Consider the following 25919-nt stretch of genomic DNA (forward strand, 5'->3'; position numbering starts at 1 on the left):
TCCCCTTGACCCTTCTTCCTGGAGAAGAGAGCATCCCGTTTCTAACGAGCCCCTGGTCTCGCGGCCAGTGTCGGTGGGTTGCGTCCCACTGGCCCACAGTGACCACAGTGTGACCCGGGGGCTGGAATGTCCCGCACAATAGGAGTGGCAGGGGGAGCACTCTGCCTCGGTCAGCAGCTGATTGGTTACAAGGTGCCCCACAAACACCCTGTCAGCAGAATCAGCTGTTTTCGGGGGCTGCCCCTCCTGCCTTTACAATCACGCACCAGCATGCGGCCCAGGGTTGTCATGGCTTTGTCCCCCTTATGCATGCTTAATTGACAATTAAGTTGGGGCTTTGAACCAGCCTGGCTGCCGCTGATGGGCCTTCATCTTTCCAGGGAGAGTCACAGGGGCACCCTTTGTTTGCTCTTCTTGGGGGCCTGAAGTTACTGTAGCTGGCTGCCGGCAGCCATTTATCTTCAGCCTGGAAGGCCTTTATCTGCAATCCCCCTCCCCATTCCAGCTCTGGCCAGCAGGAGCTGTCCCTGGTTAGAGGCCCCATGACAGCCCATTCTGAGGCCATTGAGGAGGCCCGGAGTGATGGCCCCTATCTCCATTCTGGAGCAGAATCAAGAGAAAGGCCCCCAAAAGGTCAGAGAGCAGGGCTGTGGCAAGGAAAGGGACTGGTTGGAGACAGGTGCTTGTATTGATTGGCTCGAGGAGGAGGAGGAGGAAGTTGGCCTGGAAGGGAAGCCGAGGCTTGGGCCAAGGCTAGGGATCCAGCTGCATGAGCTGTGGGGCTCCGTGTAGCCTCCACTCCAGTCTGCGGCAGACTCACCTGGCCAGCTTGCCAGCGAGGGGCAGAAAGACCTCATCAGCCTTTGTCCACCCAACATGTTGTGTCCTTGCTCTTACACCATCTTTTGGGGAGGTTGAGGTTCATCCTCCTAGAAAGAAAGTGAGGCACAGAGGTGAGAGGGAGCCCTTTCAGAAGAATCTTTGGATACCCTGACCGACAGCCTTTTTACATGGGGGACTTCCATTTCTGTGGCCATGTTCTCTTGCCTCCCTTCGAACTCTATTGCCCCCTCTCCAAGCCCAGGGTGGACTTGATTGGCCCAGTGGTCAGATCAGAGATTGAAACCCATTGAATCCTGCTACCCACTTCCCCTGCGTGGCCCCCTTCACACGTCCTCCCCAAGTCACCCACCAGAATCGAAGCCTGGGTCTTAGACAAATCGAACCCTGGGCCAGGATATCTGTGTGGTTGCTGCTGTTTCTCCCTGATGCAGAAATTGGTAGGACCGGAGGAAATCTCCAAAGTGCCCAATGGAAGGGTTATGGCTGCATGTGAATAATCATAACATGGAGTGTTGATTAAATATTTCCTGGGTCCCAGGCCCTGGGCTGAGCGCCTATATGCATCATCTCAGTTAAACCTCACAGCAACCTTATAAGGGTAGAAACCTTCTGTCCCCACACCCCCATTCTACAGTTAAGGAAGGGGAGAGGTTTAGAAGGTAGATTATTTGCCCAAGTTCATATAGTAAGTAAGTGGCAGACAGGTTTAGAACTGTCACACGCTTACCATCTCTCTGCATTATGCAGATGCTAAGAACTTTGCAGGCATGGAAACATACACACTACACATACACACACTACTCCCATAGTCCCTTCTTCTCCCACATTCTTACTGCTCCCCTCTGAATGACAAAAAGGCTTTAGGAGAGCTGGGCCAAGGATGGAGGGGTCACCCAGTCTGGCTGGTTTATTGCTTCCCGCCTGCTCCCCCCCCACACAGTTGCCCCTGACCAAGGAAGATTCTGCACCCTGCCCCAGCAAGAAATTCAAGCCTCCTCTTTCATGAACCCATCCCCATCTGGGTAGGGATTTGAACTGCCCTTGTAGTCAGCACTGTCTGGGGCACTAAATGCCTTAACAGCTTAATGGGGCCCAGAGACAGCCTGGGCACCTCAGCTCCCCTCTGGAGCTCCGCCCCCTCCCGGGGCCCGCAGACAAGGGGCGGGGTTTATGAGGGCGGCTGTAAAAATATTCATCTCCACAGCAAAGGTCCCCCTGGCAAATAAGCCCCATTGTCCCTGAGTAATAGATCATTGCAGTTCAGAAAAGAAACAAATCCTGCCTTGAAACATCTGGTACTTCAGGAAACACTTTGGTACCAACACTTGGGAGCTGAGCGCTTCTCCTCCGTCGGGACTTTATCTGCCGGTCGTTTTATCTGCTAAATTTGAAGGTCGTTTATCTTGCAGTACCACCCATGGGCTGCCACTAGATTGAGGAAGACAATCAGGATATTAATGAGATTAAGAGGCCCAGCCTTTCAGAGGCTTCTGCTGGTAACCTCCTCCTGATAGTTGTGGCCCGTCCCCGGTCTGCATACAAAGAGACCTGGGCTCAGAGGCACTGCACAGAGGGGCTGGAGATACGGGAGCACTATCGCAGTAGGCAGCCTGGTGGGCCATGCCTAATCATCCCCCTGAAGGACCCTTAGATGATTCAAGGACTCCTTGTTGTCTCCAGTCAGCTCGAAGGAGGAAGGAAGCTGCCTACAAGGGCAGAGCCCTGGCCAGCAGGTTCCTGGAGAAGTGCCCTTGGAATCTGTTGAAGTTTTTTTTTGTTGTTTTTTTTTTCTTAAAGATTTTATTTGAGAGAGAGCACACCCACACAGGGGCAGGAGCAGCAGGGAGGGGTAGGGGGAGAGGAAGAGACAGACGGCCCTGGGGCTCGATCCCAGGACCCTGAGATCAGAACCTGAGCCCTAGGCAGATGCTTAACAAACGGAACCACCCCGGAGCCCCTGGTTGTTGAAGGTTGAAGCGAACTTCTTGATATGAAGGCCCAAGATCTGGCATTTTGCCTCTACCCACTTTTCAAGGAGAAGTACAAGCACAAATAGGGAAGATATATAGATGTAGATAGGAATGAAACATAACCCCACAATAAGGTCAAGTCAAGCATTCAGTTGTGGTTATCCTAGTGGTCTGGTATAGGGGTTGGCAAACTTACCCTGGAAAGAACTAGACAGTAAATATTTTAGACTTTTCAGGCACTATAGTCTCTTTTCACAACTGCTGGACTCCTCAGAATAAAAGCAGCTCTGGACCATATGTAGGTGAGCGAATGGGAAGGTCTTCCAGCAACACCTGATTTATGGGACTGAAGTTTGAATTTCCTATAATTTCCAAACATCACAAAATGCTCTCCTTTTAACTTTTTCCCCAAGCATTTAAAAAATGTAAAAACCACACTGAGCTGATGGGTTCTACAGAAACAGGCTGCTTTGGAGTGTGGGCCAGAGTTAGCTGACCCCCACTCTAGGATAATGGTTGCCAAACTTTGTCACACCTTAGAAATCAACTAAGGAGCTTCTAAAAATCCCAGTGCCCAGCCTGTGCCATAGACGCCTGACCATCAGTAACCCAGACGCTTCATACACACTGAAGATGATCTGTGGACTTGATTTCATGATCTAGCAACAGAATTACAGGCTGTCGGGGAAGACCTGAATTCCACCTTCAACTTGACCACTTATGAGCTATGTGACCCTGGGCAAATCTTTGTGATCACTAAGCCCTAGTTTCTCAATTTGTCCAAGGGGGACACCAAGTCATACAGATGCCACAGGGATTAAATGAGATAATGTATGGAAACACCCTGGAGATTGCAGGTGCTCATAAATGGTAGCTAATGCCATACCTTGCAGAGCTTTGTTTTGGGGTTCCCCCCTCCTTTCCCTCCCTTCCTCTTGGAGGTCTTCCAGTCCTAACTCTTAAAGAATTTTTTTTTTAAGATTTTATTTATTTGACACACAAGAGAGAGTGCACGTGCATGCACAAGCAGGGGGAGTGGCAGGGAGAGGAAGAAGCAGGCTCCCACTGAGCGAGGATCCCGATGTGGGGCTTAATCCCAGGACCTCAGGGATCGTGAGCTGAGCCAAAGGCAGATGCTTAGCTGACTGAGCCACTCAGGCGCCCCCGGGCTTTTAGACAATTTGAGTGTTTTCCACTAGATACTCATCTCGGTGTTTGTGGCCAGCGAAGTCTGGCCTCCCTCATAGAATACTGTTTTTTATTCTTCCAAGGACGACTGCCCTGTGACATCCATAGCATACTTCCAGGGCCATGTCCGGTACAATAGGCATGTAGTGCAAATGCACTAAACCGGAAGAGAAAAGTGGGGAAGCGCCAAGGATCATGGGGAGGGGCAGAGGCTCATGACCATGTAGCTGGGAGGTCAGGTTCATAAGATGACCCTGAATTTCCTGGAGGGCATTTTTCTCCTTTAATTCAGGGAGGCGTGAGCACCCTGCTTGTGAGTAATTAGCCCCGGGAACCTGCCAATTAGAGGGGGTGTGGTCCTTTCTCGCTGGAAGCCTGGTCTGAGAAACTTAATGGTCTTTGTTCTTAGGAGGGAAGCCCCCCCCAAACTTAAGGTGAAAAGAGCAGCAGGGAGGGGAGGGGGAGCACACCCCCTGCAGTGAATGCGGGAAACCTCAGAAGCTCCAGAGGGCTGATTTTTCTGGAAGCTCCTTCCCTCCACCTGTGAGCCAGCTTCTGCTCTAGACCGCTGCCCATTGCCCTCCGCTCTGGCTGCAGCGGCCAGACAAACAGGTCGTCAATGAAGTTCAGTCTTTGATGCTTTCAGAAAGTCAAGAACCAACTTTCTTAGGACCCATACTCACGTCCTTCTCAGGTTGGAGGAACACGGAGATCTCTTTGGTGTTTAATGATGCTCCGGAGAGAAGTCTACACCCCCTAAGGCAAGCAGGCTACAAGCAGTCCCTTCCCGGACCACACTCAGAAGGGTGTATCTGGGTCATGGGTGGTAGCACCCCAGAGAGGCTCAGGCTTGATCTGTGGTTCTTTCACTGTCTGGTGGTTACTTGGTCTCTCTAAACCTCAGTTTCTTCCTCTGTGAACTAGGGATCATGGTACCTACCTCCTGAGGGCTGTTGAGCGTCTTAAGGATGATCCATAACCAGGTGTTGATGGCTCTGGAGCCTTCCAGGCCTTGAGAGGAAGGAAGAGCTCTGGGTTTCCCTGGGTTCTTGACAGGGGTGTAGCTTGGCAGTTTCACCCTGGAAGTCTCCCTTGGGCAGGAGCCCTGCTTCTCATTTGAGGCATCAGAAACCATGACATCGCAGTACTGGCAAGACCTGGGCTTCTCACATCTCCTTCCCAGGCCACATAAAAGGCATCTGGGAAGCTCATTTAAAAACATGCAGGTCTCCTTTTTAAAATCAAAACCTGGCATGGGGGGGGCGTCAGGCATGGGGAGTTTCAACAAACTCCTGAAGAGATGTGGAGGTCTGAGGTCAGGGCTGGGTATTGCAAGGCCTGATGGAACAGGAGGGTCGTGAAGGGGTTGATGGTTGTCTGGATGGCCCTTTGCTGAACTAGAGGAGGTGAGGCAGCAGAGGGAAGGGTCAGAGACTCCAGAGCCATGATTGAGCAGGAGTGACCTTGGGCCAATCACTTCACTTCCTAGGGATTCTGGCAAATGAGGGTGTTGGACCTCTTGGGTCTGACAGATGATTATTTGGAGATCGGGGATCCTATGGAGTCTTGGGACCCAGCAGCAGAGGAAGGTTGGCCATTGTGGTATCTTACTGTTAAGCTCATCATCTGTCCCTCTCCCTTGCTCCTTCCCCATTTCAGGAACTGTGTGCTGTTACAATCCTTCCACCTTTATTAGGGACCATTAGAGCTTTACAGCACCAGCAGATTGGGTGGGGCCAGTCACAATAAACAGATTTATAATGGGTGGAAATGAGACACCTATCACTGTTGGGGGTTAACACTTTCAGGGCCTTTGAGTGGCAGCCCGCCTGCCCAGGCCTTCTTGCCCTGCGGGCCGCAGGGAGCCTCCTCTGGCCAGCACCTGTTTGACCGCGCTGGCAATAAAGCCCAGTGAGTTCTTGCTCGGCGAGGGTGGGAAACCTCTAAATAACGTCTCTCATCTGTGTAACATCGATTTGCATGGTGGGTGGGCACAAAATAACTGCTTAATATATCTCAAGATATTTCACGAATGGAAACATTCGAGTTTACAGATGGAAACAGATGGATCTGCTCCTCCTTCTGGAGAATCCTCCTGGTGGGTGAAGTAGAGGGTTTGCATCCCTACATGTCCAAGAAAAGAAACAAACCAAGTAAGGCTGTTCTGTCTGCCAACAGAGCTGCTCCGGAAGGCTCTAGAACTATGTATGTATTCTGAATGGTAGAATTCTGGGCCGTACCAGCATCTGAGCCCGAGTGGGCTTTCTTCACCACTGGTCCACAACTGGTGCCTAGCATAGGGCCAAGGTTCTGTGTATCTTGCAGTGATGAGGTCTGTCAGGGAGAGCTTCACATCCAAAAAGGTGAATGCATAAATCCCGTTTTATTACCTGTTTCTTAGTTTTAAACTGAGCGTGTGGTATTTGTTTCATTTTACATAACATAGTATGTTGTTATTTAAAGCATGTGTTCCCTTTTCTAGAAACAGTATCATCCAGCACTGTCTGCATTGATGCTGCTTAACCAGCATATACAGCCTAATACACACACACACACACACATGCACGCACGCACGCACACCGTCCAACATTAAATGCTACCAGGAATTTTTCAAAGAGCAAGAGTATTCATTCTCCCTTAATGTTCTCATTTAGTTTCTACTAGTTTAGTTTACAAGCTTAGTTAAGTCTGCTCGTTTGATTTAGTTCTACAGCTTAATGTTCTGCTAGATTAGTTCTTACGATCTCTTACCAACATCCCTTAGGCAAGAAAAGAGCTAGTATGGCTCTTCCTGAGGTTTTGTTGAGCAAGCTGAGGTCTAGGAAAGGGACTGGACGTTGTAGATCAGAGTCATTTGGCAAGATGGCACTAAGCTGCCGCTATCCTCAGGGAGTGCTCCCTGAGTGCTTTGCCAGTGCTCCTGGTCAGTGGAAGCCAGTAACCATCCAACCTCTGAAGCCTCAGTGAATAACACCTGGTGCTGCCTGGGACCGGGGTCCATGAGATGGCGACCAGTGGCTATCTGTCATGATGATGACAATGGTGATGATGCCTGGCAGCGGTGATGAAGAGGCTGGGGTCTGGCCAGGCAAGTGCCCATAACGAGGCGGCTCCGACACTTGCCAGGCCTCAAAAGATCTTCTCCCTGGGTGTCACTTCCCAGCAGGGCTCTGCTTATGAATAGGTCGCAATGGAAAACCTCTCCTTTCTGAGGCAATTTTATGAGCCCTTCAGTCACAATACAGATGTCTGTTTTTAGGACCTTACTTTTGTGTGGACACCTAGTGGCTCAGTCTGCTGATGGCTTTATAGCCTTCCCCTGTTGCCCAGACCCACTAGAAGCATCATCATTCTCCTCACCAGCCAAGCCCAGGGGCCTTTGTTGCAGCCACATTACCCCTCCCCGCAAAGGCTGCCTCTGAGAAGAGAGACCCCAGGAGCCAGACTGCAGCCGGGCTCTGTCTGTCCTCCCTGCCTTTACCCTAATGATGTCCACCATTAACCCTTCTCAGTTTTACTCCAACTTCCTTTGGAGAAAAAGGCATTTAAGTGACTCTTGTTGCCACAGCAAATTCCCATTAATTAATCCTTCCTCAAAGTCACCCGATGAGGCCCCAAACTGGGTTCTCACAGGGTGAGTCTAAATTTGGGTTCCCACCCACAGCCCCAAACATTTAGAAATGGTCATCCTGTGCTTATGGAAGCACCCATTCCCATGCCCCTTATAGCAGTTAATGGGGGTTATGTTTAGGTCTCAAGAAATCAGGAATGGGTAGGCTCCCCACAGGTGCCCCATTGGCCCTTTTTTTACACCAGGCAGAGCTCTGCCCAAGATCTCTGCTGCTTCATACGTGATACTTAACACCGCTGTGCACCAACCTCTGGCCTTCCAACACCAAGTCACCCAAACATGTCTGTGCTGTATCTACCTCGATGATCTTTTACTCTCTTTCTCTTCCTCTCTTGCTTCCCCTTCTCCCTTCTTAAGAGGCATGGCTCCCACTAACCTCAGCAAAACCAGGAGATCTAGAGGAGAGATGTTTCCCACTCCCACTTCTCCACCGTTCTGTTCAGCAGACCGGCAGTGTGGGTCCTGCACAGGGCCGGAGTGTGAGTGATTCATTCATCAGCTGCTTGTTCCAACAGTATTTACTGTGTGCCTACATGGCTAGGCTCCCAGCGCCTGGGTGGCTCAGACAGTTAAGCGTCTGCCTTTGGCTCAGGTCATGACCCTAGAGTCCTGCAGGATCAAGTCCCGCACGGGGCTCCCTGCTCTGCGGGGAGTCTGCTCCCTCTCCCCCTGCCGCTCCCCTTGCTTGTGCACACACGTTCTCTCTCTCTCTCTCTCTCTCTCTCTCAAATAAATAAAAATGGAATCATTAAATAAATGAAAATAAAAATAAATGGGCTAGGCCCTGTGCAAGGCGCTGAGGACACAGTGGAGAAGGCAAGCAAGGTCTTGCCCTCATTGGGTGTACATTCCAGCAAGAGATACAGCCAAGCAACAAGTAAACAAAATCATTTCAAACCATTGGTGGCTGATGATGGAGCCCAGCATACCTGGAATCGATTCGGGGTCTACGGGAAAGAGGAAGAAGGGTCAGCTTTGGAGGGGAGACAAGGAGCCAGAGGTAGTGAAAATAACCTCTTCTTCGTTGAACCTCAGTTTTCCATTCTGTCAAATGGGCATCTGTGACACACGGAGAGCAGCGTGTGTAGGACACTCACAGAGGTGAGGACTTCTTGAGCTCTCAAGGGCCAGACTGGCCTCTCTCACTTGTAGCCACGGGCTCTAGGCTGTAGTGCTCATTGCCAGTTGTCTGATGTTTACCTGTAGAGACTGGCTCTGGGGTAAGGACCCGGCAGGGTGGCCCGGGCGGGCCTCATGGGGAGGACAGGCAGAGTTTCTGTTGCCCTTCTACCTCCCCACATGTGTGATTTTCTCAGGCGCTCTGTACACGTTAGCGTCTGTTCTCAGCCAAGATGCTTTAATGGAAAACGACTTTTTTTCCCCCTTTTCTTTTCTTGGCTCCCTCTGCTTTGATTTTTATAAGAAAACCAGTTTGTGGGCTTCCCTTAAGTATCACTCCACTTTTACTCCTTGAGTTCAAGAGTGTTTACCGTCCCCGCGGGCCTGTCTGTGTTTCTGCCCTTACGAACCGGCCTCCTCACTGAGCCACCTCAGGTAGAAGGCGATGTGGAATTGAAACCAGCCTAGTGTTTGAACTGCTTTCATCTTACATCAGCTTTTTCCTCTCAGGCTTTCAGATTTTTAATCTCCTAAACTCTCTGCAAACATTAATCTTGATGCCCAGAGAGGAGGAAATAGGACTAGGATCTGGCAGGAGTCCCGTGTCGCCGATGAGGACACTGAGGCAGCAGGGCTGTCTCCTGTGTGGAAAGCTCTCGTTGCTGGAGTTCTAGTCACACAGCGGGGAACGGTGCGCCCACTTTTATCCCAGATGAGCATCTCAGAAGTTCCCAAGACGGAATCATGTGTGTCTCTGACTCTTTCCTCAAGAAAGTGACTCCTCTGTGGGAAAAGGGGGAGTGGATTGCTGTGGACGCATTACCGGGCCCCCATCAGGACTGACCTCATTCCTCCTGGCCCCTTCCCCGGCCCTGAGTTCTGGCGTCATAGCAAAGACAGCTCTGTCTGCCCATAATTGATGGACAGGGTTGTTTCCTTTTCTCCTTCACACGCTCCCTCTTGCCTGGGCTTAAGTTCCCAGTTTCTCGACCCAACAGGGTTGGGCTGTGCTCTGCATGAGGTTAGAAACACACGGGAAGAATGCGTGTGACAGAGCCCTGGCCCATTGAGTAATGTTTACTCTGTTGGTGGCTGGGACGCTCGCTCACACTGGCAAAGGTCCATCGGTCGGAGGAACATTCCTGCATTATCAGGGATGGGAGATTGGCTTGGAAATGTCAAGGGTGAAAGGCATCCCACCAGATTCTGGGTATAACTCACAGACCCCTGGAAAATGGGGGCCCTGGCTTCAGTGCCAGAGGCCACGTGGAGGCAAGCCAAGCTTCACAATTGCCCTGGAGGCCCCACCTCCCTCTTCCCCCCACTTCCTATAAAAGAGCAATTCTGGTCATGTTTCCCTGGCTGACATGGCTCTTCTGTTTTCCCAGCTTTTTCTCTCCCCGGAAAACCTGGTGCTTCTCTCACCTTATTTTACTCACTCAGTATTCTGGCTTCTGAGGAAGAAAGATCCATACGGCCATCTTGTAGATAAGAATGCCGAGATGCCCAAGTTGACCGGCCCAGGATCATCAAGGCAGAGAGACAGAGAGAATTCATTTCAAGTGTCTCGATGCTGAAGAGACAGAATTCATTTCAAGTGTCTCGATGCTGATGGCCTGTTGATTTCTGGAATTGTGGCATTCCGGCTGTTCTTAGAAGCTCTTAGGGAGCTATAGTTCTCGCCCCCTGAAGCACAGGTTTCTGAAAAGTCCTTGTGGTTAATTACACCCTGAGTGGGTCCTCTCCCAGGTCCTCCTGCAAGGCAGTTGTGTCTGGCCTCAAACACAGGTCCATAGCCAGTTCTGTAGAAGCTGACATTGACATCAGAAAAACCACAGTGCTCTGTAAAGTCACGCATAAACCATGAGGTTTATGGGTTGGGGGAGAATGGGGTTAAGGACACACTACTCAAAACTTCTCCAGTGACACCCTTTGAAGAGATAAGAATCTAATAAAAAGATGAGCAGAGTTTTACCCCTGTGAACTGGTTAGGAAGTGTTTCAGTGCAACAATATATGGCGTTTTACCTTGAAAGAGCCCTAAAGTTTGCACAGGGGAGCAGGTGTCACAAGGGCTTCAGCCTGCTTCAGCCTGTGAGTTCCCGTGAGGTGGTGGGCGGAGGACTGTCAGAAATCGGAGGGAAAGTTCTAACTCCAGATATGGGTGGAGGTGGCCGATAGCCCATGCAGGGAACTGCTGGTAGCTGGTAGAGGCTTAAAGGGGGTGTGTGCGTCTGCGTGTGTGCGTGCACACTAATGTGTTCAGTGTTTTCCCCTGTGGCTCTGCTTGGCTGGGTGCAGGTTTCTGGATTCCTCAAATGGGAAATTCACGTTGCATTCAGATTATTCCATAATGTATCAATAGAATTGGAACAGATGCATGCTTTTAACACCAGCATTGCCGTAGGACTGACTGCATTTTCTCCTTCCGCCGGAAGGGATGCTCTCTTGTCCTGGGGCATGCCTGCTCAAAGCAGCTGAGGGCTCATTCCTTCTTTCAGTAAATAGTCACAGTCCCAGGCCCTCTGTGAGGCTCTAAGGATGCCACAATGAGTAAACAGCCATGCCTTCCTTTAAGAGGGAAAGAGAAGTACCCTGTCAAAGGAACGTTATGGTGCCAGGGGACGGACTCCTGCTGTAAGGTTCTCAACTGTGTGTAAAATGCAAAGGGCAAAGCAGGTAACTACCAGGATGAATCAAGGAGAGCTTCACAGAGGTGGTGACATTAAGCCCTCTTAAAAAAACAGATGTGACATGGAGAAGAAGGGAAGAGCTTTCCCAGCAGAGGGAACAGCAGAAGCAAAGGCACGGAGGCAGGGGGTGAACAGGCCAACATGACGGACAGCAGGTGCTCTGATACGGCTGTATGGGGGTGTTGTGTGAGAGGCTACAGCCAAGGGGCTTGGAGTCCCAAAGGCCTGATTCTGCCAGTCCTTGCTGTTGTGGCTTTTCCAGGAGGCAGTGAGGGGCCATGCTGGATTTCCAAACAGGGCAATGACATGGTACGAGTTTGTTTTGGAAAGAAATCCCAGGCCGCAGCAAAGTGAAGAGTGCCCTGAAGGAGGGTGCTGGCACAGGAAGCCGAGTGTGAAGATGCTGGCTTCTGGAACCATGAGTTCCATTTATGCCTTGATACTTCTGACCAGTCGTATTGCATAGAAACTGGATGCGTTGTCTCTGTCCCACGTGCCATCAGGAATTTAGAAAGAGCCCCATACCCTTGATCCTGAGGCCTAGGAACAGGTGAAGTAGGTCAGCTCCTCCCCAGGACCTCAGGGATGGCTCTGGATTCTAGCTGGGAGGACTTTGGCTGCTGGACAGAACGTGCTGTGGTTCCTAGGACCAGCAATGGGGACGTGGCCAGTGAGTGCTTTGAGCTGGGAAGTGAGTGCAAGGGAGAGGACCACCTTCTGGCATTGTCTATCTCCTCTGGGGACCTCCGGGGACCTCTGGGGCTATTGACGCAGCATCTTCAGTCAGTTAGTATTAAACCAGAGCCCTGGTGGTATATTCCCGTTCAGAGTTCATGGAGGTAAAGAAAGAAGGGGAGAGGCCATTCCACTGCCCTAGTGTAGTACCTGGCCTGTGATAGGGGCTCAGTCAAGTTTTGTGATCTCAGCCTTCCTGAAAACATCTTTTAGACAAAGATGGTCCCAAGGTAGAAGGAGCTGAGGTATCTTGAGCAACTGTTATGTGCCAGGCAGTTTCTGGGGACTTTCACATCTCTTAAGGTCATTCGTCTTCTTCCCAATGACCTAAGGAGCAGAGACTGTTAAATAGCAAAGAAACTGAAGCTCAGGGAGGTTTAGTCACTTCCCCAAGGTCACACAGCACATGTGTGGTAGAACCAGGATTTCAGCCCAGGTTGCCGGGTTCCAGAGCCTCCCCCGCGCTCCTTCTCCTTTGAAGCGCTCTTCTGGGTTTGTGAAATACCCAAGGACCTGGCCTCTCCTTCCTCCAACGAGAACACTATTCCTGGTGCATCGCCAGCAGATACCTTGTGATACACCTTCCCCCTCCACACGCCCTTTCAGGCGGCTGCCTGATCCCGGAGCCACCTTCTCTGGGCCCAGAGTGATTCCCAGACTCCTGGGGAGAGGAGCACCGGTCGGAAAGCTCACAGGTGAATCAGGAACGGGCGAGCAGCGCCCCCAGCCTCACTCCCACCACACTCAGGGGGCGATAGCAGCCCCCTCTCCCCGGGCTCAGAGGTGAGGAAGCTGGGGTTCCCCCAATACACTGAAGGCAGAGCTGGGATCAAACAGGGATCCCCTAACTCCCTCCCGATGCTCCCTCTTAGCCAGAGGTCTAGGCCCACTGGTCTTTTAACACAACAGCCCCACCTTGACATTTCTCCTAGAATTGAAGTTCTGCTGGGGGAGAAAAACGAGGTTTAAAAACCATGGCAGCCTTGGGCTACATTGCTGGGGTTCTAACAAATGGCTCTCGACACCCCTTCTGCCAGGCTCCTTCCTAAAAGGAGGCTTTTGTTTCCTGCGGATATCCTTGGTTAATTATTTTTAAATAAATAATTCTGTAGCCTGCAGTAGGGGAGAAGCCTCTCCGTGACCCATATTTGATCATCAGAGGACTGGCCCTCTTCCTTCGGCCAAATTAAATAGGCTAAAACCGGAGTCTGTTTGACTTGAGGCTGAATCGATGGCGGGGACGGGCTGGGAGGGGAACGCACACCTGACTCCTAGTGTTATCACCGCGCTCTCCGGAGCAGAGCATCTTGGGGAGGTAAATAGCTGGCCCGGGAGTCAGAGAAAGCAGGAGAAAACAGGGTGAAGTCCAGTCCCTCCAGAAGGAAAGAATGAGAGTGGCAGAGGCCAGGCCTGCCTCCCAAGTTGCTTCCAGAGCAAAACCTCAGGGCTTCTTCAGGGAAGGATCCTTTGGGAGCCCTTCTCCAGGGACAGGTCATTCCACTGGGTGCTTAGAACCTGCCCCAGGTTGTCTAGAATTCTAGAGTCTTCAGACAGGTACCTTGGGGTCCCTCTCCATACTAGTCCCCTCCCCACCTATAGTTACCCCTTTTTAGCATTAGGCTAGGAGACTTACAGATATTTTCTCCTATCTCGAGATCACTGTGTTAAGGATATGTTTCCTCCATTGTATGAGACGAGGCTATGGCACAGACAGAAAAGTCATTTTCCCAAGATCATCTCCAAAGAGCAAATTCGGGAACCAAGCCTGAGTTTCTCTAGCTCCTAAGCCCACAGTCTTCTCATTGTCCCTCCTTGTCAGAAATCTCTTTCTCTTGCTGATGTAAAACCTGCTTTTCTCTTTTCCATTGGATCTGCTCTGGCTCCTGAGCTCACAAGGCACACATCTTTCTTCTTCTGTGTAACAGCACTGGGAGCTATTGGGACACACCCTGCCAGGAGCCCAGTGGCAAATGTGAGTGGAGAAAAAGAACCTAATGTGACCCAGTGGGGCAGAGTAGAGAGACTTTGGGGACTGCAGGTCGCTGTGGAGGAACATGGGCAGGACCAGGCAAGGGGTGCTGGTTTGGAGGCAGGGAAGCCTTTCCTCCTTTTAACGTTATGGCTCCTGTTCCCCCAAAAGTGGAGTGCCCTAGACCAGTAACCACCAGATTCCAATCCTGTCCCACTGCCACCCCCACCAGCAGCCCCATGCATCGAAGGATGAGGACAACCACCAATAGAAGAAGGTCCATAGAGCACACAGCCGCTCAGAGTCAGGCAGATTGCTTTTGAAGGTTGGAAGCCTGCCTTAGCATTTGTTTGTTGTCTTCCTAGTCCCCTATGGCTCTGGGTCATATCAGCCTTGGGTAACGTCCTTTGGATGGTGCCAGGAAAACTGGCTTGGGTCTCCTTTTGGCAAGCTTCGTGTTAGTGATTTGGAGGCTCCTGGTGGGGGAGGGGGGGCTTTGTAGCCTCCTCGGGAGGGTGGGGCCCTGGGGGAGCAGGAAGGAGGGCAGCGGGAGACAGACCAACAGAACCAGTGTCCTTGATACAGTCAGAGTTAATAAGGGGAAAGCTGGCAGACGGAGAATTGCAGCCAGACAGTTGGCCCACCTCTCCAAGCAATGGCACTCTGAGAGTATTCCATCTCCCTACCTTGCAGGTAGACCCAGGGTCCCTCAAACCTTTTTGTTGAATCCAAAGTGAAAAACAAGAACATGGTCTTCATCAGCTTTGAGCTTAGGTGAGGTGTCCCGGAGACCTCCAGCTTTGTCTTTGGCTGTCTTGTGGGCACATCCTGCGAGACTTTGACCCTGCAAACTGGGGCCGGGTTCTTTGCCCCCACCCTCTTTCTCCTTCCTTCTGTGGGCCACCTCTGCACGGCACTTTTGCCTTCCTGAGCGCAGACCTCTGTTTTGGTTCCTGAGCAAGAGGGAGGGTCAGAGCAGTGAGGCTATAAGCATGCTTGGTTCTCCCCTCCCTTGCAGACTAACCATCCACATCCCGCCAGGATGTGCTCCCTGCCCCACCTCCTGGCGGCTGCACCTTCCCCTGAGCCCTGGAAGTCAGCCAGATGGGACCCCATCAGAGGAGTGTGAGTTACAGAGCCCAAGACTCCCAGCCGCAGCCCCACATCCCTGTCCTGCTCCGCCCCTGTCCCCCCAGGGGCCTCTCTGTCTCAGCCAAAACCATGGTGTGCAGAGATGGATGCCTTCTGCTATGGCTCGTGCAGGGGTCCCTGGGCAAGTGCCTCTCTGTAGAAGGGGTCTGCTCATACTTTGCAGGCCCCACATTGCCATGAGTGCTGGGAAAACATTTCTAGAAGTCATTTTGAAGAGTAAAAGAAATACTCTTACCAGGAAGAGAAGGCCAATCTCAGCACCTAAATCCTGAAACAATTATGCTAAAGCAACAACGAGGGGAATCCTCTCATGCATTTGAGTTCCTTCCTTCCTCCTTCCCTCTTTCCCTCCCTCCCTCTTTCCCTCTTTCCCTCCCTCCCTTCCTTCCTTCCTTCTTTCCTCTGACAGGTATGTATTAAGTGGTTACCAAGTGACAAGACACTAGGGATACCACCATGAACAAAACAAAACAGACAAAAAGGCCCTGCCCTTGTGGAGCTTACATTCTAGAATTTGAAGTCAGGCCCACGCCAACTCTAACCTAGAGAAAGATGGCCAGTGTTTCTTGTGGGCAGACGGGGGAGGAGAAGGCTACTTGGCCTTCTTGGCGTCCACCCTTGCCAACAAGGGGAGCAGAGTCTGTGTTCCAAGGCCCTGGGGGCACTCACGGCTGCTGTGGGGTCCGTCTTGTTTTGCAGGCGTCCGCTACAGCCAGCCGGGGAACAGTGAGGTCACTTCCTCCTCAACAATCAGCCACCATGGCAACAGCGCCATGGTGACCAGCCAGTCCGTTTTACAGCAAGTCTCTCCCGCCAGTCTGGACCCTGGCCACAATCTCCTCTCACCTGATGGTAAAATGGTGAGTACACCTGGGCCATTGTCGCTCTGGAGCTGATAAGATAAGAGGCAAAACAAACACAACTTCTCACAAGGCCTGCCTCAAACAATGAGCCATTGTAGCCCCTTCGGGGAAAATGGGGGCTGTCCAGAGTTGGAACGGAAAGGTAGGACCGGTGACCCAGCCTTTGGCGGGTGGAAGAGGTGTTCAGTTTGAACCTAGCCAATAAATCTGACAGAGTTCTGCTCTCATTTTATTGATTGAATGCCTCATAAAGGAGCAAGCCGGGTGGGACCCTGTTTGTTTTGGGGCCCGCCAAAGACATTTGCGTTGATAAAATGTTCATTCTTACCCACCCCCCACCAAGGCCTCCAAAGCCAGTCTTTTCACCTCAGAGAGGACTTCACTTGGAAACAAGCCCCCTCTTTCTCTTCACCGTCCCCTGGTGCTGGCATGGAGAGAAACTGAGTCAGGATTTAAAGGGCGGTAGGGATGGAGGGAAGCTTCTTGAGCTTCTTGATGTACCTCACGGAAGAGCACAGCACAGAATGGTGGGGTGGGGCAGTGCTTGCCCAGTGAGAAACACCGACTTTGAAGTTCCAGGGACCAGGGTTCAAATCCCAGCTCCTGCACATAATAGCTGAGTAGCCTTGGGCGGGTTACTGAACTCTTAGTCTATGTCTTTCTTTCTCAGCTATAAAATGGGGGTGAGAACAATATAGTAGCTTGGGGGAGCAAGTGTGCTAACAAGTTAAGACTCCGCACCATGTCACAGAGTCGAGAAACGCCGTGGTGGCGTGATGTGGATGTCTGTGTCCCTCTCTCTAAATGAAGCTTTCTATGGCCATACCCGCAGCCCACACCCAGATGTAAGTTTAGCACACTCGGTGAGGAATAGACTCTTGGAATTGACAAGGCTCTCACTCTCTAGCCACACAAGGGCAGGGGAGCACGGCGGGTGAGAGAGACAGGCATTACGACACCGGTAAGGGCAGGAAATGGAAAACTTTATTCTTTGGGTCACGCTCTGTGTTTCGGTGGGGGAGGAGCTGCTGGTTCCCAGCTTCCTCGCTCAGGGCGGAGCTGCACACACTCCCTCAAGGTGTCTGACCCAGAGGCAGGTGGGGGCTGGAGCAGTGGGGGGGGGGGCTAGGGGAACGGGGACGGGGAGCAGATGCCATTTCAGACCTTGACGTGTGTGCACTGTGTAGGCAACACAGGAATGGTGAGTCACAGGTGACTGAGTCCCCAGCTCCCTGGAGGGAAAAACAGTGTGTAGTTTCCAAGGGAGGGCTAGCCTGGGTCGTGGTCTGTGCAGACGCCCTGCTCTCCCCTGGTAGCAGTCTGTGCAAACGAGAGAGGCACAGGCAAGTTTCTGTGAGTCACTTGGAGACCCAAACAGGTTAGGGGTAAGGATCGCCCAAGCTGCTCTGGAGAAGGGGGGCTTATGGGAGACATAGCCCACAAAACCCTCCAGGTCTCCACTCCTCTTGCTTGAAGGCCCTTGGGGTTTCCCTTCAGACCTTCCGGCTCTCTCTCCTCAGAGACAAGTGGCCTCATCCCAAGCCGGGGCTGCTGCAGACAGGCGTTTTGCTTCCTGTTCTGCTCAGCAGTGCCCTAATGGGCAGCATATTACTGGATTGATGATTGACCAAGAGAGCACACCTCAATGTTAGCAAACACCTGGAAGCTTGTTTGCGGGGACCGGCTTTCTGCTAGTCTCCAACACCCTGGCTTACATGTTATGTCACTATTACTGGATGCCCAAATGCAAGAATCTGTTTTCTGTTAATATATAACAGGTCCATCCCAGAATGTGGTCCACCAAGGCAGGAGTGGAATATGGTTAAAAATAACGCAGGCAAGGGAACCTGTGTGTCCACGTCCTGGGCTCGGTTGTTTATCAGTGATAGGATGGAAGTTGCTTAACTTCCGCTTCCTCGTCTGTAACATGGGGGGTAATCATGCCTGCTTCGTGGGATTGGTGTGATGATGGCTTGTAGTGCGGCAGTTCTTTGGGTAAGCCCCAGGCGAGGAGTGGCAATCTCTTGTGTACTGACGTTCACTAGGATGTGAATTCAAAATCTTCCCCCGGGGATCGGTTTTGGAAATATTGCTGGTCCACGTGAGCTTTCCTTTGCACTGTCTGTTCCCTCTCCCGCACCCAAGGGCATAGGCAAAAAGCTGGCCAGATTTAGGGTTGCAGTTTGTGTGTGTTGAACATTGTGTCATTTTGTTTTGTTTTTTTAAGTACCTACTGGAGGGCACCTGGGGGGCTCAGTTGGTTGAGTGTCCGATTCTTGGTTTCAGCTCAAGTCATGATCTTGGGGTCGTGGGATTGAGCCCTGTGTCGGGCCCTGTTGCTCACACAGAGTCCGCTTGCCCTCTACTTCTCCTCTGACTCATGCTCTCTCTTTCTTAAATAAATAAAAATCTTAAACAAACAAACAAGCACATACTGGGGCTTCTGGCTGGCTCAGTCGGTAGAACATGTGCTCTATATCTTGGGGTCATGAGTTCGAGCCCCACATGGGGCATGGAGTTTACTTAATAATAATAATAATAATAAAAATTAAAACACACATACTGGATACTTTCCCAGTATCAAAGCTCAGGCCTTAGAGGCAGATGGCCTGCTTTCAACATCAACATGACTTGAGCACATTTCTGAACTTCTCTCAACCTCTGTTTCCATGTCTGCAATGTAGGGGTAATAACACCAACCTTGTAGGTTGTACACAGTAAAGCACTTAGTGTAGGCGAACTGCAAATGGCAGCATTCATGTAATTCAGACACAGTGAATTATCATGTAAGAATCATGAAGGCAGCCCCTGGCTTCCTTCAGTGCCAGAGGCAAGTAGAAAATACTTGTTGCATTTTAGAGTGGAAAGGAACTTGACCAAGGTTACCCAAAAACAGTAAGTGGAAGGGATTTGAACTCAAGCAAAACTGAGTGTGAATTCTGGCTTCCTCACTGACTAGTCAGGTGACACAGGGCTGGTCTGTCCACTGTTGGAAGGATCAGTCTCTTAATTGGTAACGTAGGGGCCGTGGTGAGAATGCCCTCCTTACTTGTGTCATTATCTGTTGAGGACAATCAGTGCAAGCACCTGACAGACTCTAAAGCCATGGTTGGCATCTGTGTTTCTCTTTCACCATTAAAATCAAACATTGAAACGGCAGAGATTACTGTCACTTCATTGACTTTCTCCAAAGGACTACGTTACCCAAAGGAAGTCTGAAGGCAGGTTACTGATTTCTTTTCTTTTCTTTTAATGACTCTGACATTTTGAAAAACAAGCCAGTGAACAGGCTGGTTCTCTCTTGTTTGATGTGGTCAGAATTCCTTCTTGGTCACGTGACCCCCCCCCAAACTGGCTCCAACCCCAACTGACTCCTTGATGCCCATTTTTTAAAAAACACAAACAAACGCGTTTGGTTTTTTTCTTCTTTCTTTTTCAAATTAACCTTGGAAGCTATGGGGTTGACCAGAAGGTCAGGGCAGGAGATAGTGTCTTACCCAGGTGCTGGTATGAGACCTATCATAGGTTTGACAAACTCCAGAAGAAGGGCAACAGGACTACTCAGACATGATTGTATATACTCTAACCCTAAAGTATCTCCAAGTAGTCCTGATACCATCAAGAACGTCTAGAGTAGTTCAGAATGTCAGGAGACATCTCTCTCCCTTCTTCTTCCCTCCCCCCTCTCTTTTCTTTCTTTCTTTCTTTCTAAGATTTTATTTTTAAGCAATCTCTGTACCCAGTGTGGGTTTTGAACTTACAACCCCAAGATCAAGAGTCACATGCTCTACCGACTGAGCCAGCCAGGTGCCCCGAGACATCCTTTCTTAAAAATAATTTTAGAAATTATTAAAACTATAAATAGTAAACTAGTTTGTCACCAAAAAAAAACCAAATTATGTGCTTGTGTGCATCTGAAGGTGTGTGTGTGTGTGTGTGTGTGTGTGTATGTGTGTAAAATTGATAAATTCTTATAATTAGTGGGGAACCTTTGGAAGCATTTTGGAAAACATCAGAATCAAAGCAAGCACATTTATGACAGTTGTTTAATACTGTTTAGAAAGTTCTAACCAATGCAATAAGACCTGTACACATACTAGTACTAGCAAGGAAGAGATCCTATCAGCACGTGGGCTCATGATGCCTTCATACCTTGGAAAAGTGAGGAAAATCAATAAGGAAAAGACACTATAAGGAATAAATAAAAGTATTTGATCCCCAGTGAAAGGTTGCAAAGTGGCCATGTGCGTAGTAAACATATTAAAATTAGTAGCTGTCTCTTGCTCATCTGTCATTAAAATATAATTCTGCCAACAGAATGGGGGCCCCTGGGGCCCAGGGCTTATCATTTAGTAGCTTTGTCATTAAGATAGCAGCTCCTTGACCAAAAAAATAAAAATTGTTCATGGATAGTGGAGATTCAGAAAAGGTAGAGAAGCACAATGATGGCTGATCTCCCCCAACCCTTAGTAGTAATGGCCGGAGCGGGGTAAGGAAAGGTCCTCTGTAAAAGGTAAGGACTTGACTTCCAGAGTCAGGCAGACCTGGGTTTGAATACCACTTACTTGCTGGGTTATTAGATCTTAGGCAACCTACGTATCTCCTCTGTGAAACAGTGATATATCTACCTGATACCGTAATTACCTGATACAGATCTACCATGAAGTTTCTGCCTCACGGAACCACAGTGAAGTTTGTCTGTTAACGTATGAGTGGTACTTAGTGGAGTCTGTAATGGTGAGAGCTTTCTGGCGCTTCTGCCTAGTCCTTAATCCACTCTCACTCGGGCAGATTTCAGTCATTACTTTCAGCAATCACATGTCTTTAGCACCAGTAAGAGAGACGGCATGGAGCAGAACAGAGGATACTTCCAAATTGAGCAAGCCACACTCCCACAATACCCGGGAGCAGAAGAATCCCTAAGGCAGGCAGGTAACTCAAAGTAGTCAACAGACAGAAGTACCATAAGGGTCGGGTTGTGTGTTTTGCTTCTTGGTCTTTAGCACCTAGAATTGTGCCGGCGCCTCAGTGGATGCTTCATAATTGTTGAATGAATGAATGAATGAGTGTGTATGAGTGAGTGAATGAATGAAAGAGTGTGTGAATAAGTGAATGAGTGAGTGAATGAATGTGTGTAAGTGAATGAATGAAAGAGTGTGTGAGTAAGTGAATGAGGAATGAGTGAATGTGTGTGAGTGAATGAATGAAAGAGTGTGAGTAAGTGAATGAGTGAATGAAAGAGTGTGTGAGTAAGTGAATGAGTGAGTGAATGAATGAGTGATGAATGAGTGAGTGAGTGAATGAATGAATGAATGAATGAGTGGGTGAATTAGCCGTCCCGAGGACTTACTGAGCCGTGTCATTTTGGATACTGGTCTTTGCAGTCCTGGTCCCACTCACGTTGCTTTTGTTTCTTCTCTCTAGCAGATCTCCGTCTCCGGAGGTGGTTTGCCCCCTGTCAGCACCTTGACGAATATCCACAGCCTGTCCCACCATAATCCCCAGCAATCTCAAAACCTCATCATGACCCCCCTCTCCGGAGTCATGGCCATTGCACAAAGTAAGCTCCATTCTTGGTCACAAAACCTAGGGGGAAGGGAGAAGAAGGGTGGGAAGTAAATCAATCTTATTTTTTAAAAAGGTTTATAAAAAGCTCCCTTCAAACTCACCCACTGCTTGTTGATTTTGATTCTGCTTATGTTTAGTTCCTTATCTCTCTCCTCAACAATATTTAGACTGTTCAGCCTAAAGAAAGGGGAACAATGGAGTCACACTGAATCTGGGTCACGGCTCACCAGCCGTGCATCCTGGGGCAAATCATTAACCTTAATGAGGCTCAGTTTCCTTATCTGTAAAATGGGTTGCTGAGGTGATCCAATAACAGTGCACAGAGACATGCTTGTAAATCTGCAAAGTGTGAGTATGTAATATTAGAGCTTGTACTTTTGTCTCGTGTTCATTTCTACCTGTAAGGATGTGGTAGATGTTCCAGGAAGTGATGCTGATGTTTCTTTTTGCTGGCGAAGATGGAGCAATGATGGGCTTCCTTCTAAACAGGGAATTTGGTGTGGTCATGGGACAGCTCTTTGGCCAGTGGTGAAAATACAGTGAAAACTCCCAAGGGAAACTGTAGGAGCATCTCTGATCCTTCAAGGAGAAACATACCGGAAGATGGGGCATGGATCTGGTCCTTCCAGTTCTAGGAGGCTCTTGTTCTACAAGGAACCTCTAGCCCCTCACGGATGGGCCAGATCAGGGCATGGAAATACTGAGGGGGGTCGCATGCCGCTCTCAGAATTCTAATGCTGATGAGTAGTCAGTTTGTTTCCGTCTTCCGTCATGGTAGCACGGGCCAAGTCATCACCCTCACCCTGGAAAGTCTTCCCGAGAAGTCTCGGGAGAGATGGAATGGTGCATTGCTCTCCTTCTCTCTGCTGATATCACCCCCTTGTCCTTGTGGCTTCCCTGTATCGAGTGCCTGCACTTCTTTACTTTGTTCCTGCCTTTTCCTTCTCTCTCTCTCTCTCCTCCCTAAGTCAGCTCTAGCCAAGGTGGCTACTCAGATCACTTCTGCAGAGAGTGGCTCGTGTGCTGTTGGAAGGTAGAACTGGGCTAGACCCACGGCAGGTACCCAGCTTTACTGAGCATGTCCTCAGCTGCTCAGGAATTGAAATAGCAAATGCGGTTGTTTTGTTTTTGTTTTTTTGTTGTTGCAGAGAGAAATGGGACTAGAGAAGCTTTTAGAGGACTGACAAAATAAAAAATTTTTAAACCCACTGCCTTTTCATAGAAATGTGGTAACCATACTAACAGCAGGGGTTGAGAGTGAGCAAGGATATCTAAGACCAGCTTGCTTGCCTTCTAGAAGATTTGGTTAAAAGACCCATATCTTAAGCTCTTTTTATCACCTCTTTATTTCCACAACCGAAAAGATACACAAACCATCCCACTTTACCTTCTTTCCTCGCACATCAAGCTTCGGCTGACACACAATCCTTAATATTTTCTTAGGCACTCTCTGAACTAAAATTTTCCCAGAAGCTATTCCATATTTTTTCAGCTTTGTTCCTCCTGATTTCTTCCACCCAGACTTCTCTGCTACCTTGCTGTATCCTTAATCTGCAGAGTATACATTGGCCTTGGAAGTGTGTTCATGGTGCATGTGCAGGTGTGTGCTTGGACTTGGTGGGGGGTATGAAGAATGGCGAGGATCCCCAGAAAACATCGCTGAAACTCGTGGTCCTAGCCAGTGGAGTGACAGGCTGAAGACTTGCTTGCAGGCGTCCTCCTGTGGCCAGCTCTTGTCCCATGGAGTCTGAGGGTCCTGCCACAGGCAGAAGTGGTAACAAAGTACTTGGTAACAAAGTACTCATTGCCAACCCCTCATTCTCTATTCATCCACTGGATGGACAACATGCTTCTCAGGCAGGAACCAGTGCCCAGAAAACAGGTGAAAAGGCCAAGAGTCACACTCCGTGGGAGCTAGAATGACATCAGTGGCTCTCGATCCTGGAATTGAGGCACACAGCAGGATCACAGACTGTGTTGAAAATAAGATTCCTGGGCCTCACCTCTGAAGGCTCTGACTCATGAAGTCCTGGGTGAGGCAGAGGAATGTATATTTCTTAAAGAGCTCCCCCAGATGATTCTAAAGCACAGGCAGGTTTTAGAACCGTGCCCTCAAATGTCATCCACTCCCATCAGGGTAATTGGCTTTTCTGGGCAGAGATTTCCCAAAAGAGCAGCAGTAATAAGCCTGGGAGGGTAGAAGTCCATGGGGCCTCCCAGGAGACCCCAGGGGAAGGTAGGAGAGGGAAACAGGATATATCAGGATATCAGGTGAGACTGGGGCTTGGGTACCTGAGCCCCTAGGGAATGGGAGATAGTGCTAGTCTGTATGGGATCAGAGGACCCGGCCCCAGCCCCCCTCCCCAGAAGACCCAGGAGGGGGCTTATTCTCCCTTCACTTCTGCTCAGGGGTCCTCGCCTTTTAGGTTTCTGATAACAGTATCAGCTAAAGCCCTGAGTAAGCACCAGCTGAGGTCTTCTTGCTATCTCCACAGAGGACTTCCCACACACCCGCTTCTAGAACTCTCTCCATTTCAGGAAAGGCCCTCTAGGTGTCGCTTCCACACTTGCCTGAAAGAGACTTTTTTTCTGAATTTTCTTCTTCATCCCATCCTGCCCTCCGTTTCACAGAAAGCAAGCTCAAAGGAACATTGGCAGCCCCGGGAAAGAGGTTGGGGTATCTTGCCCCGATCCTCTCATCCCTGCTCCCACCCTGGCTTGGCTGTCTCCCCCAGATTCCCACCCAGGGAGCACATGGAGCGGGGCGGGGTGGGGGGGCTTGGGGGTGGACCAGGGACCCAGTCTCTGCAGCGCTGGCCCCGGTTCTGAAGAGGATATAGACACAGAACAGGACCACAGAGGCCTGACCCCTCCAGAGCAGAAAGATGGCAAGAGCCCCTATCAACGGCCAGCCTTTAACTTACAACTTCCTCTTCCCACTACCTGGACCTTTTGAAGCCACAAGCTCTGTGCCACCAGATAAAATCCGTCCACTTCATAGATGGGCTGAGGTCTGGTATTTCCCCCCTCTCTGCTACAGTCAAGAGAAGGAGCATCTGACCTCTGCCAGGGTCTCTGCACCGGTTCGCTAAATGACGGTCTTCTGGCTTCGTACTCCTAGGGCAGGTTGTTGGTGGTGGTGGTGGTGGTTTTTCGGTTTTGGTTTTGGTTTTTGAATCAAAATGTGAGTTCCTGAACTCTCCTGCCCTCTGCTGGGCAGACAAGTCTGGGTAGTAACCTGTGCCTTTGAGTGGCTGCACTAAGCTGCCCTCAGGGCGCCCAGGTAGGCCTCGCTCAGAGTCAGGTCTGGAGGGAGCAGGCCAGTTAGAGGCCGCCTTCCCAGGGTCCTGGCAGCCTCAAGGGAGCCAAGTTTGGGAGGATGACTCTCAGGCCTCAAATCTGTGTAAGCCCAATTCCATCCACACACAGCTCACTGGAATGTGAGGGAGCAAGTCAGTCTCTCCAAGCCTTAGTTTCTTTGTCTGCAGAATGGATCTATAAAAACCATTCCCCAGGCAGTCTCTCACTCGAGGCCCAGCCATGCCAGGCGCATGGCAGGACTCTGTTGGTGACCATGCCGGGGCACTCGCCTCTCCGCATCCCTGAAGCCACCTCTGATCTTTCCCTCTTGTTCCCACAGGCCTCAACACCTCCCAAGCACAGAGCGTCCCTGTCATCAACAGTGTGGCCGGCAGTCTGGCAGCCCTGCAGCCTGTCCAGTTCTCCCAGCAGCTGCACAGCCCTCACCAGCAGCCCCTCATGCAGCAGAGCCCCGGCAGCCACATGACCCAACAGCCCTTCATGGCGGCCGTCACGCAGCTGCAGAACTCCCACAGTAAGGACATGGGGCGGAGTGGCAGGGGAGCTGGGGGAGTGGGGCGGGCACCACCAAGGGCCCTACGCAGCCCACCTCTGCCCTCTCTGGATCCGTACTTGCTTGGAAGTGAATTGATTTGGTCACTTTTCCCTACCTGTTATCAACCCAGACAATTCCTCAACATAACCCTTGGGTGGTCTGTGCCTTTCCTAGACCTACTCTCTACCTCCATGACTCCTGGGGGAGGTTTGAAGAGGACAGTTGAGCCTACGTGTAAAGGGGAGCTGGAGATAGAGAGCAGGGTTGGCACCCATGGACGATCTTGCTAGGCAACCACAGAGCCTTTTCCCCATGAGCCTCAGCTTAGTCCTT

General features: G+C 50.4%; 1 protein-coding gene across 6 annotated transcripts in view; it reads left to right on the forward strand.

Moving 5' to 3' along the window:
• The window catches only part of HNF1B (HNF1 homeobox B), a 52138-nt gene that overhangs the window by 15120 nt on the left and 11099 nt on the right, over nucleotides 1-25919 (forward strand). For 4 of the 6 annotated variants that reach the window (XM_044248429.1, XM_044248431.1, XM_044248435.1 and 1 more), the window contains exons 5-7: nucleotides 15999-16159; nucleotides 21587-21722; nucleotides 25371-25565. In XM_044248429.1, coding sequence (XP_044104364.1) covers nucleotides 15999-16159; nucleotides 21587-21722; nucleotides 25371-25565 — 492 coding nt within the window. The remainder of the gene's footprint in view (nucleotides 1-15998; nucleotides 16160-21586; nucleotides 21723-25370; nucleotides 25566-25919) is intronic. The other 2 variants (XM_044248430.1, XM_044248432.1) reach the window with 1 other exon arrangement.

The sequence above is a fragment of the Neovison vison genome, chromosome 5 (genome assembly GCF_020171115.1).
Source record: "Neovison vison isolate M4711 chromosome 5, ASM_NN_V1, whole genome shotgun sequence".
Classification (NCBI taxonomy): Eukaryota; Metazoa; Chordata; class Mammalia; order Carnivora; family Mustelidae; genus Neogale; species Neogale vison.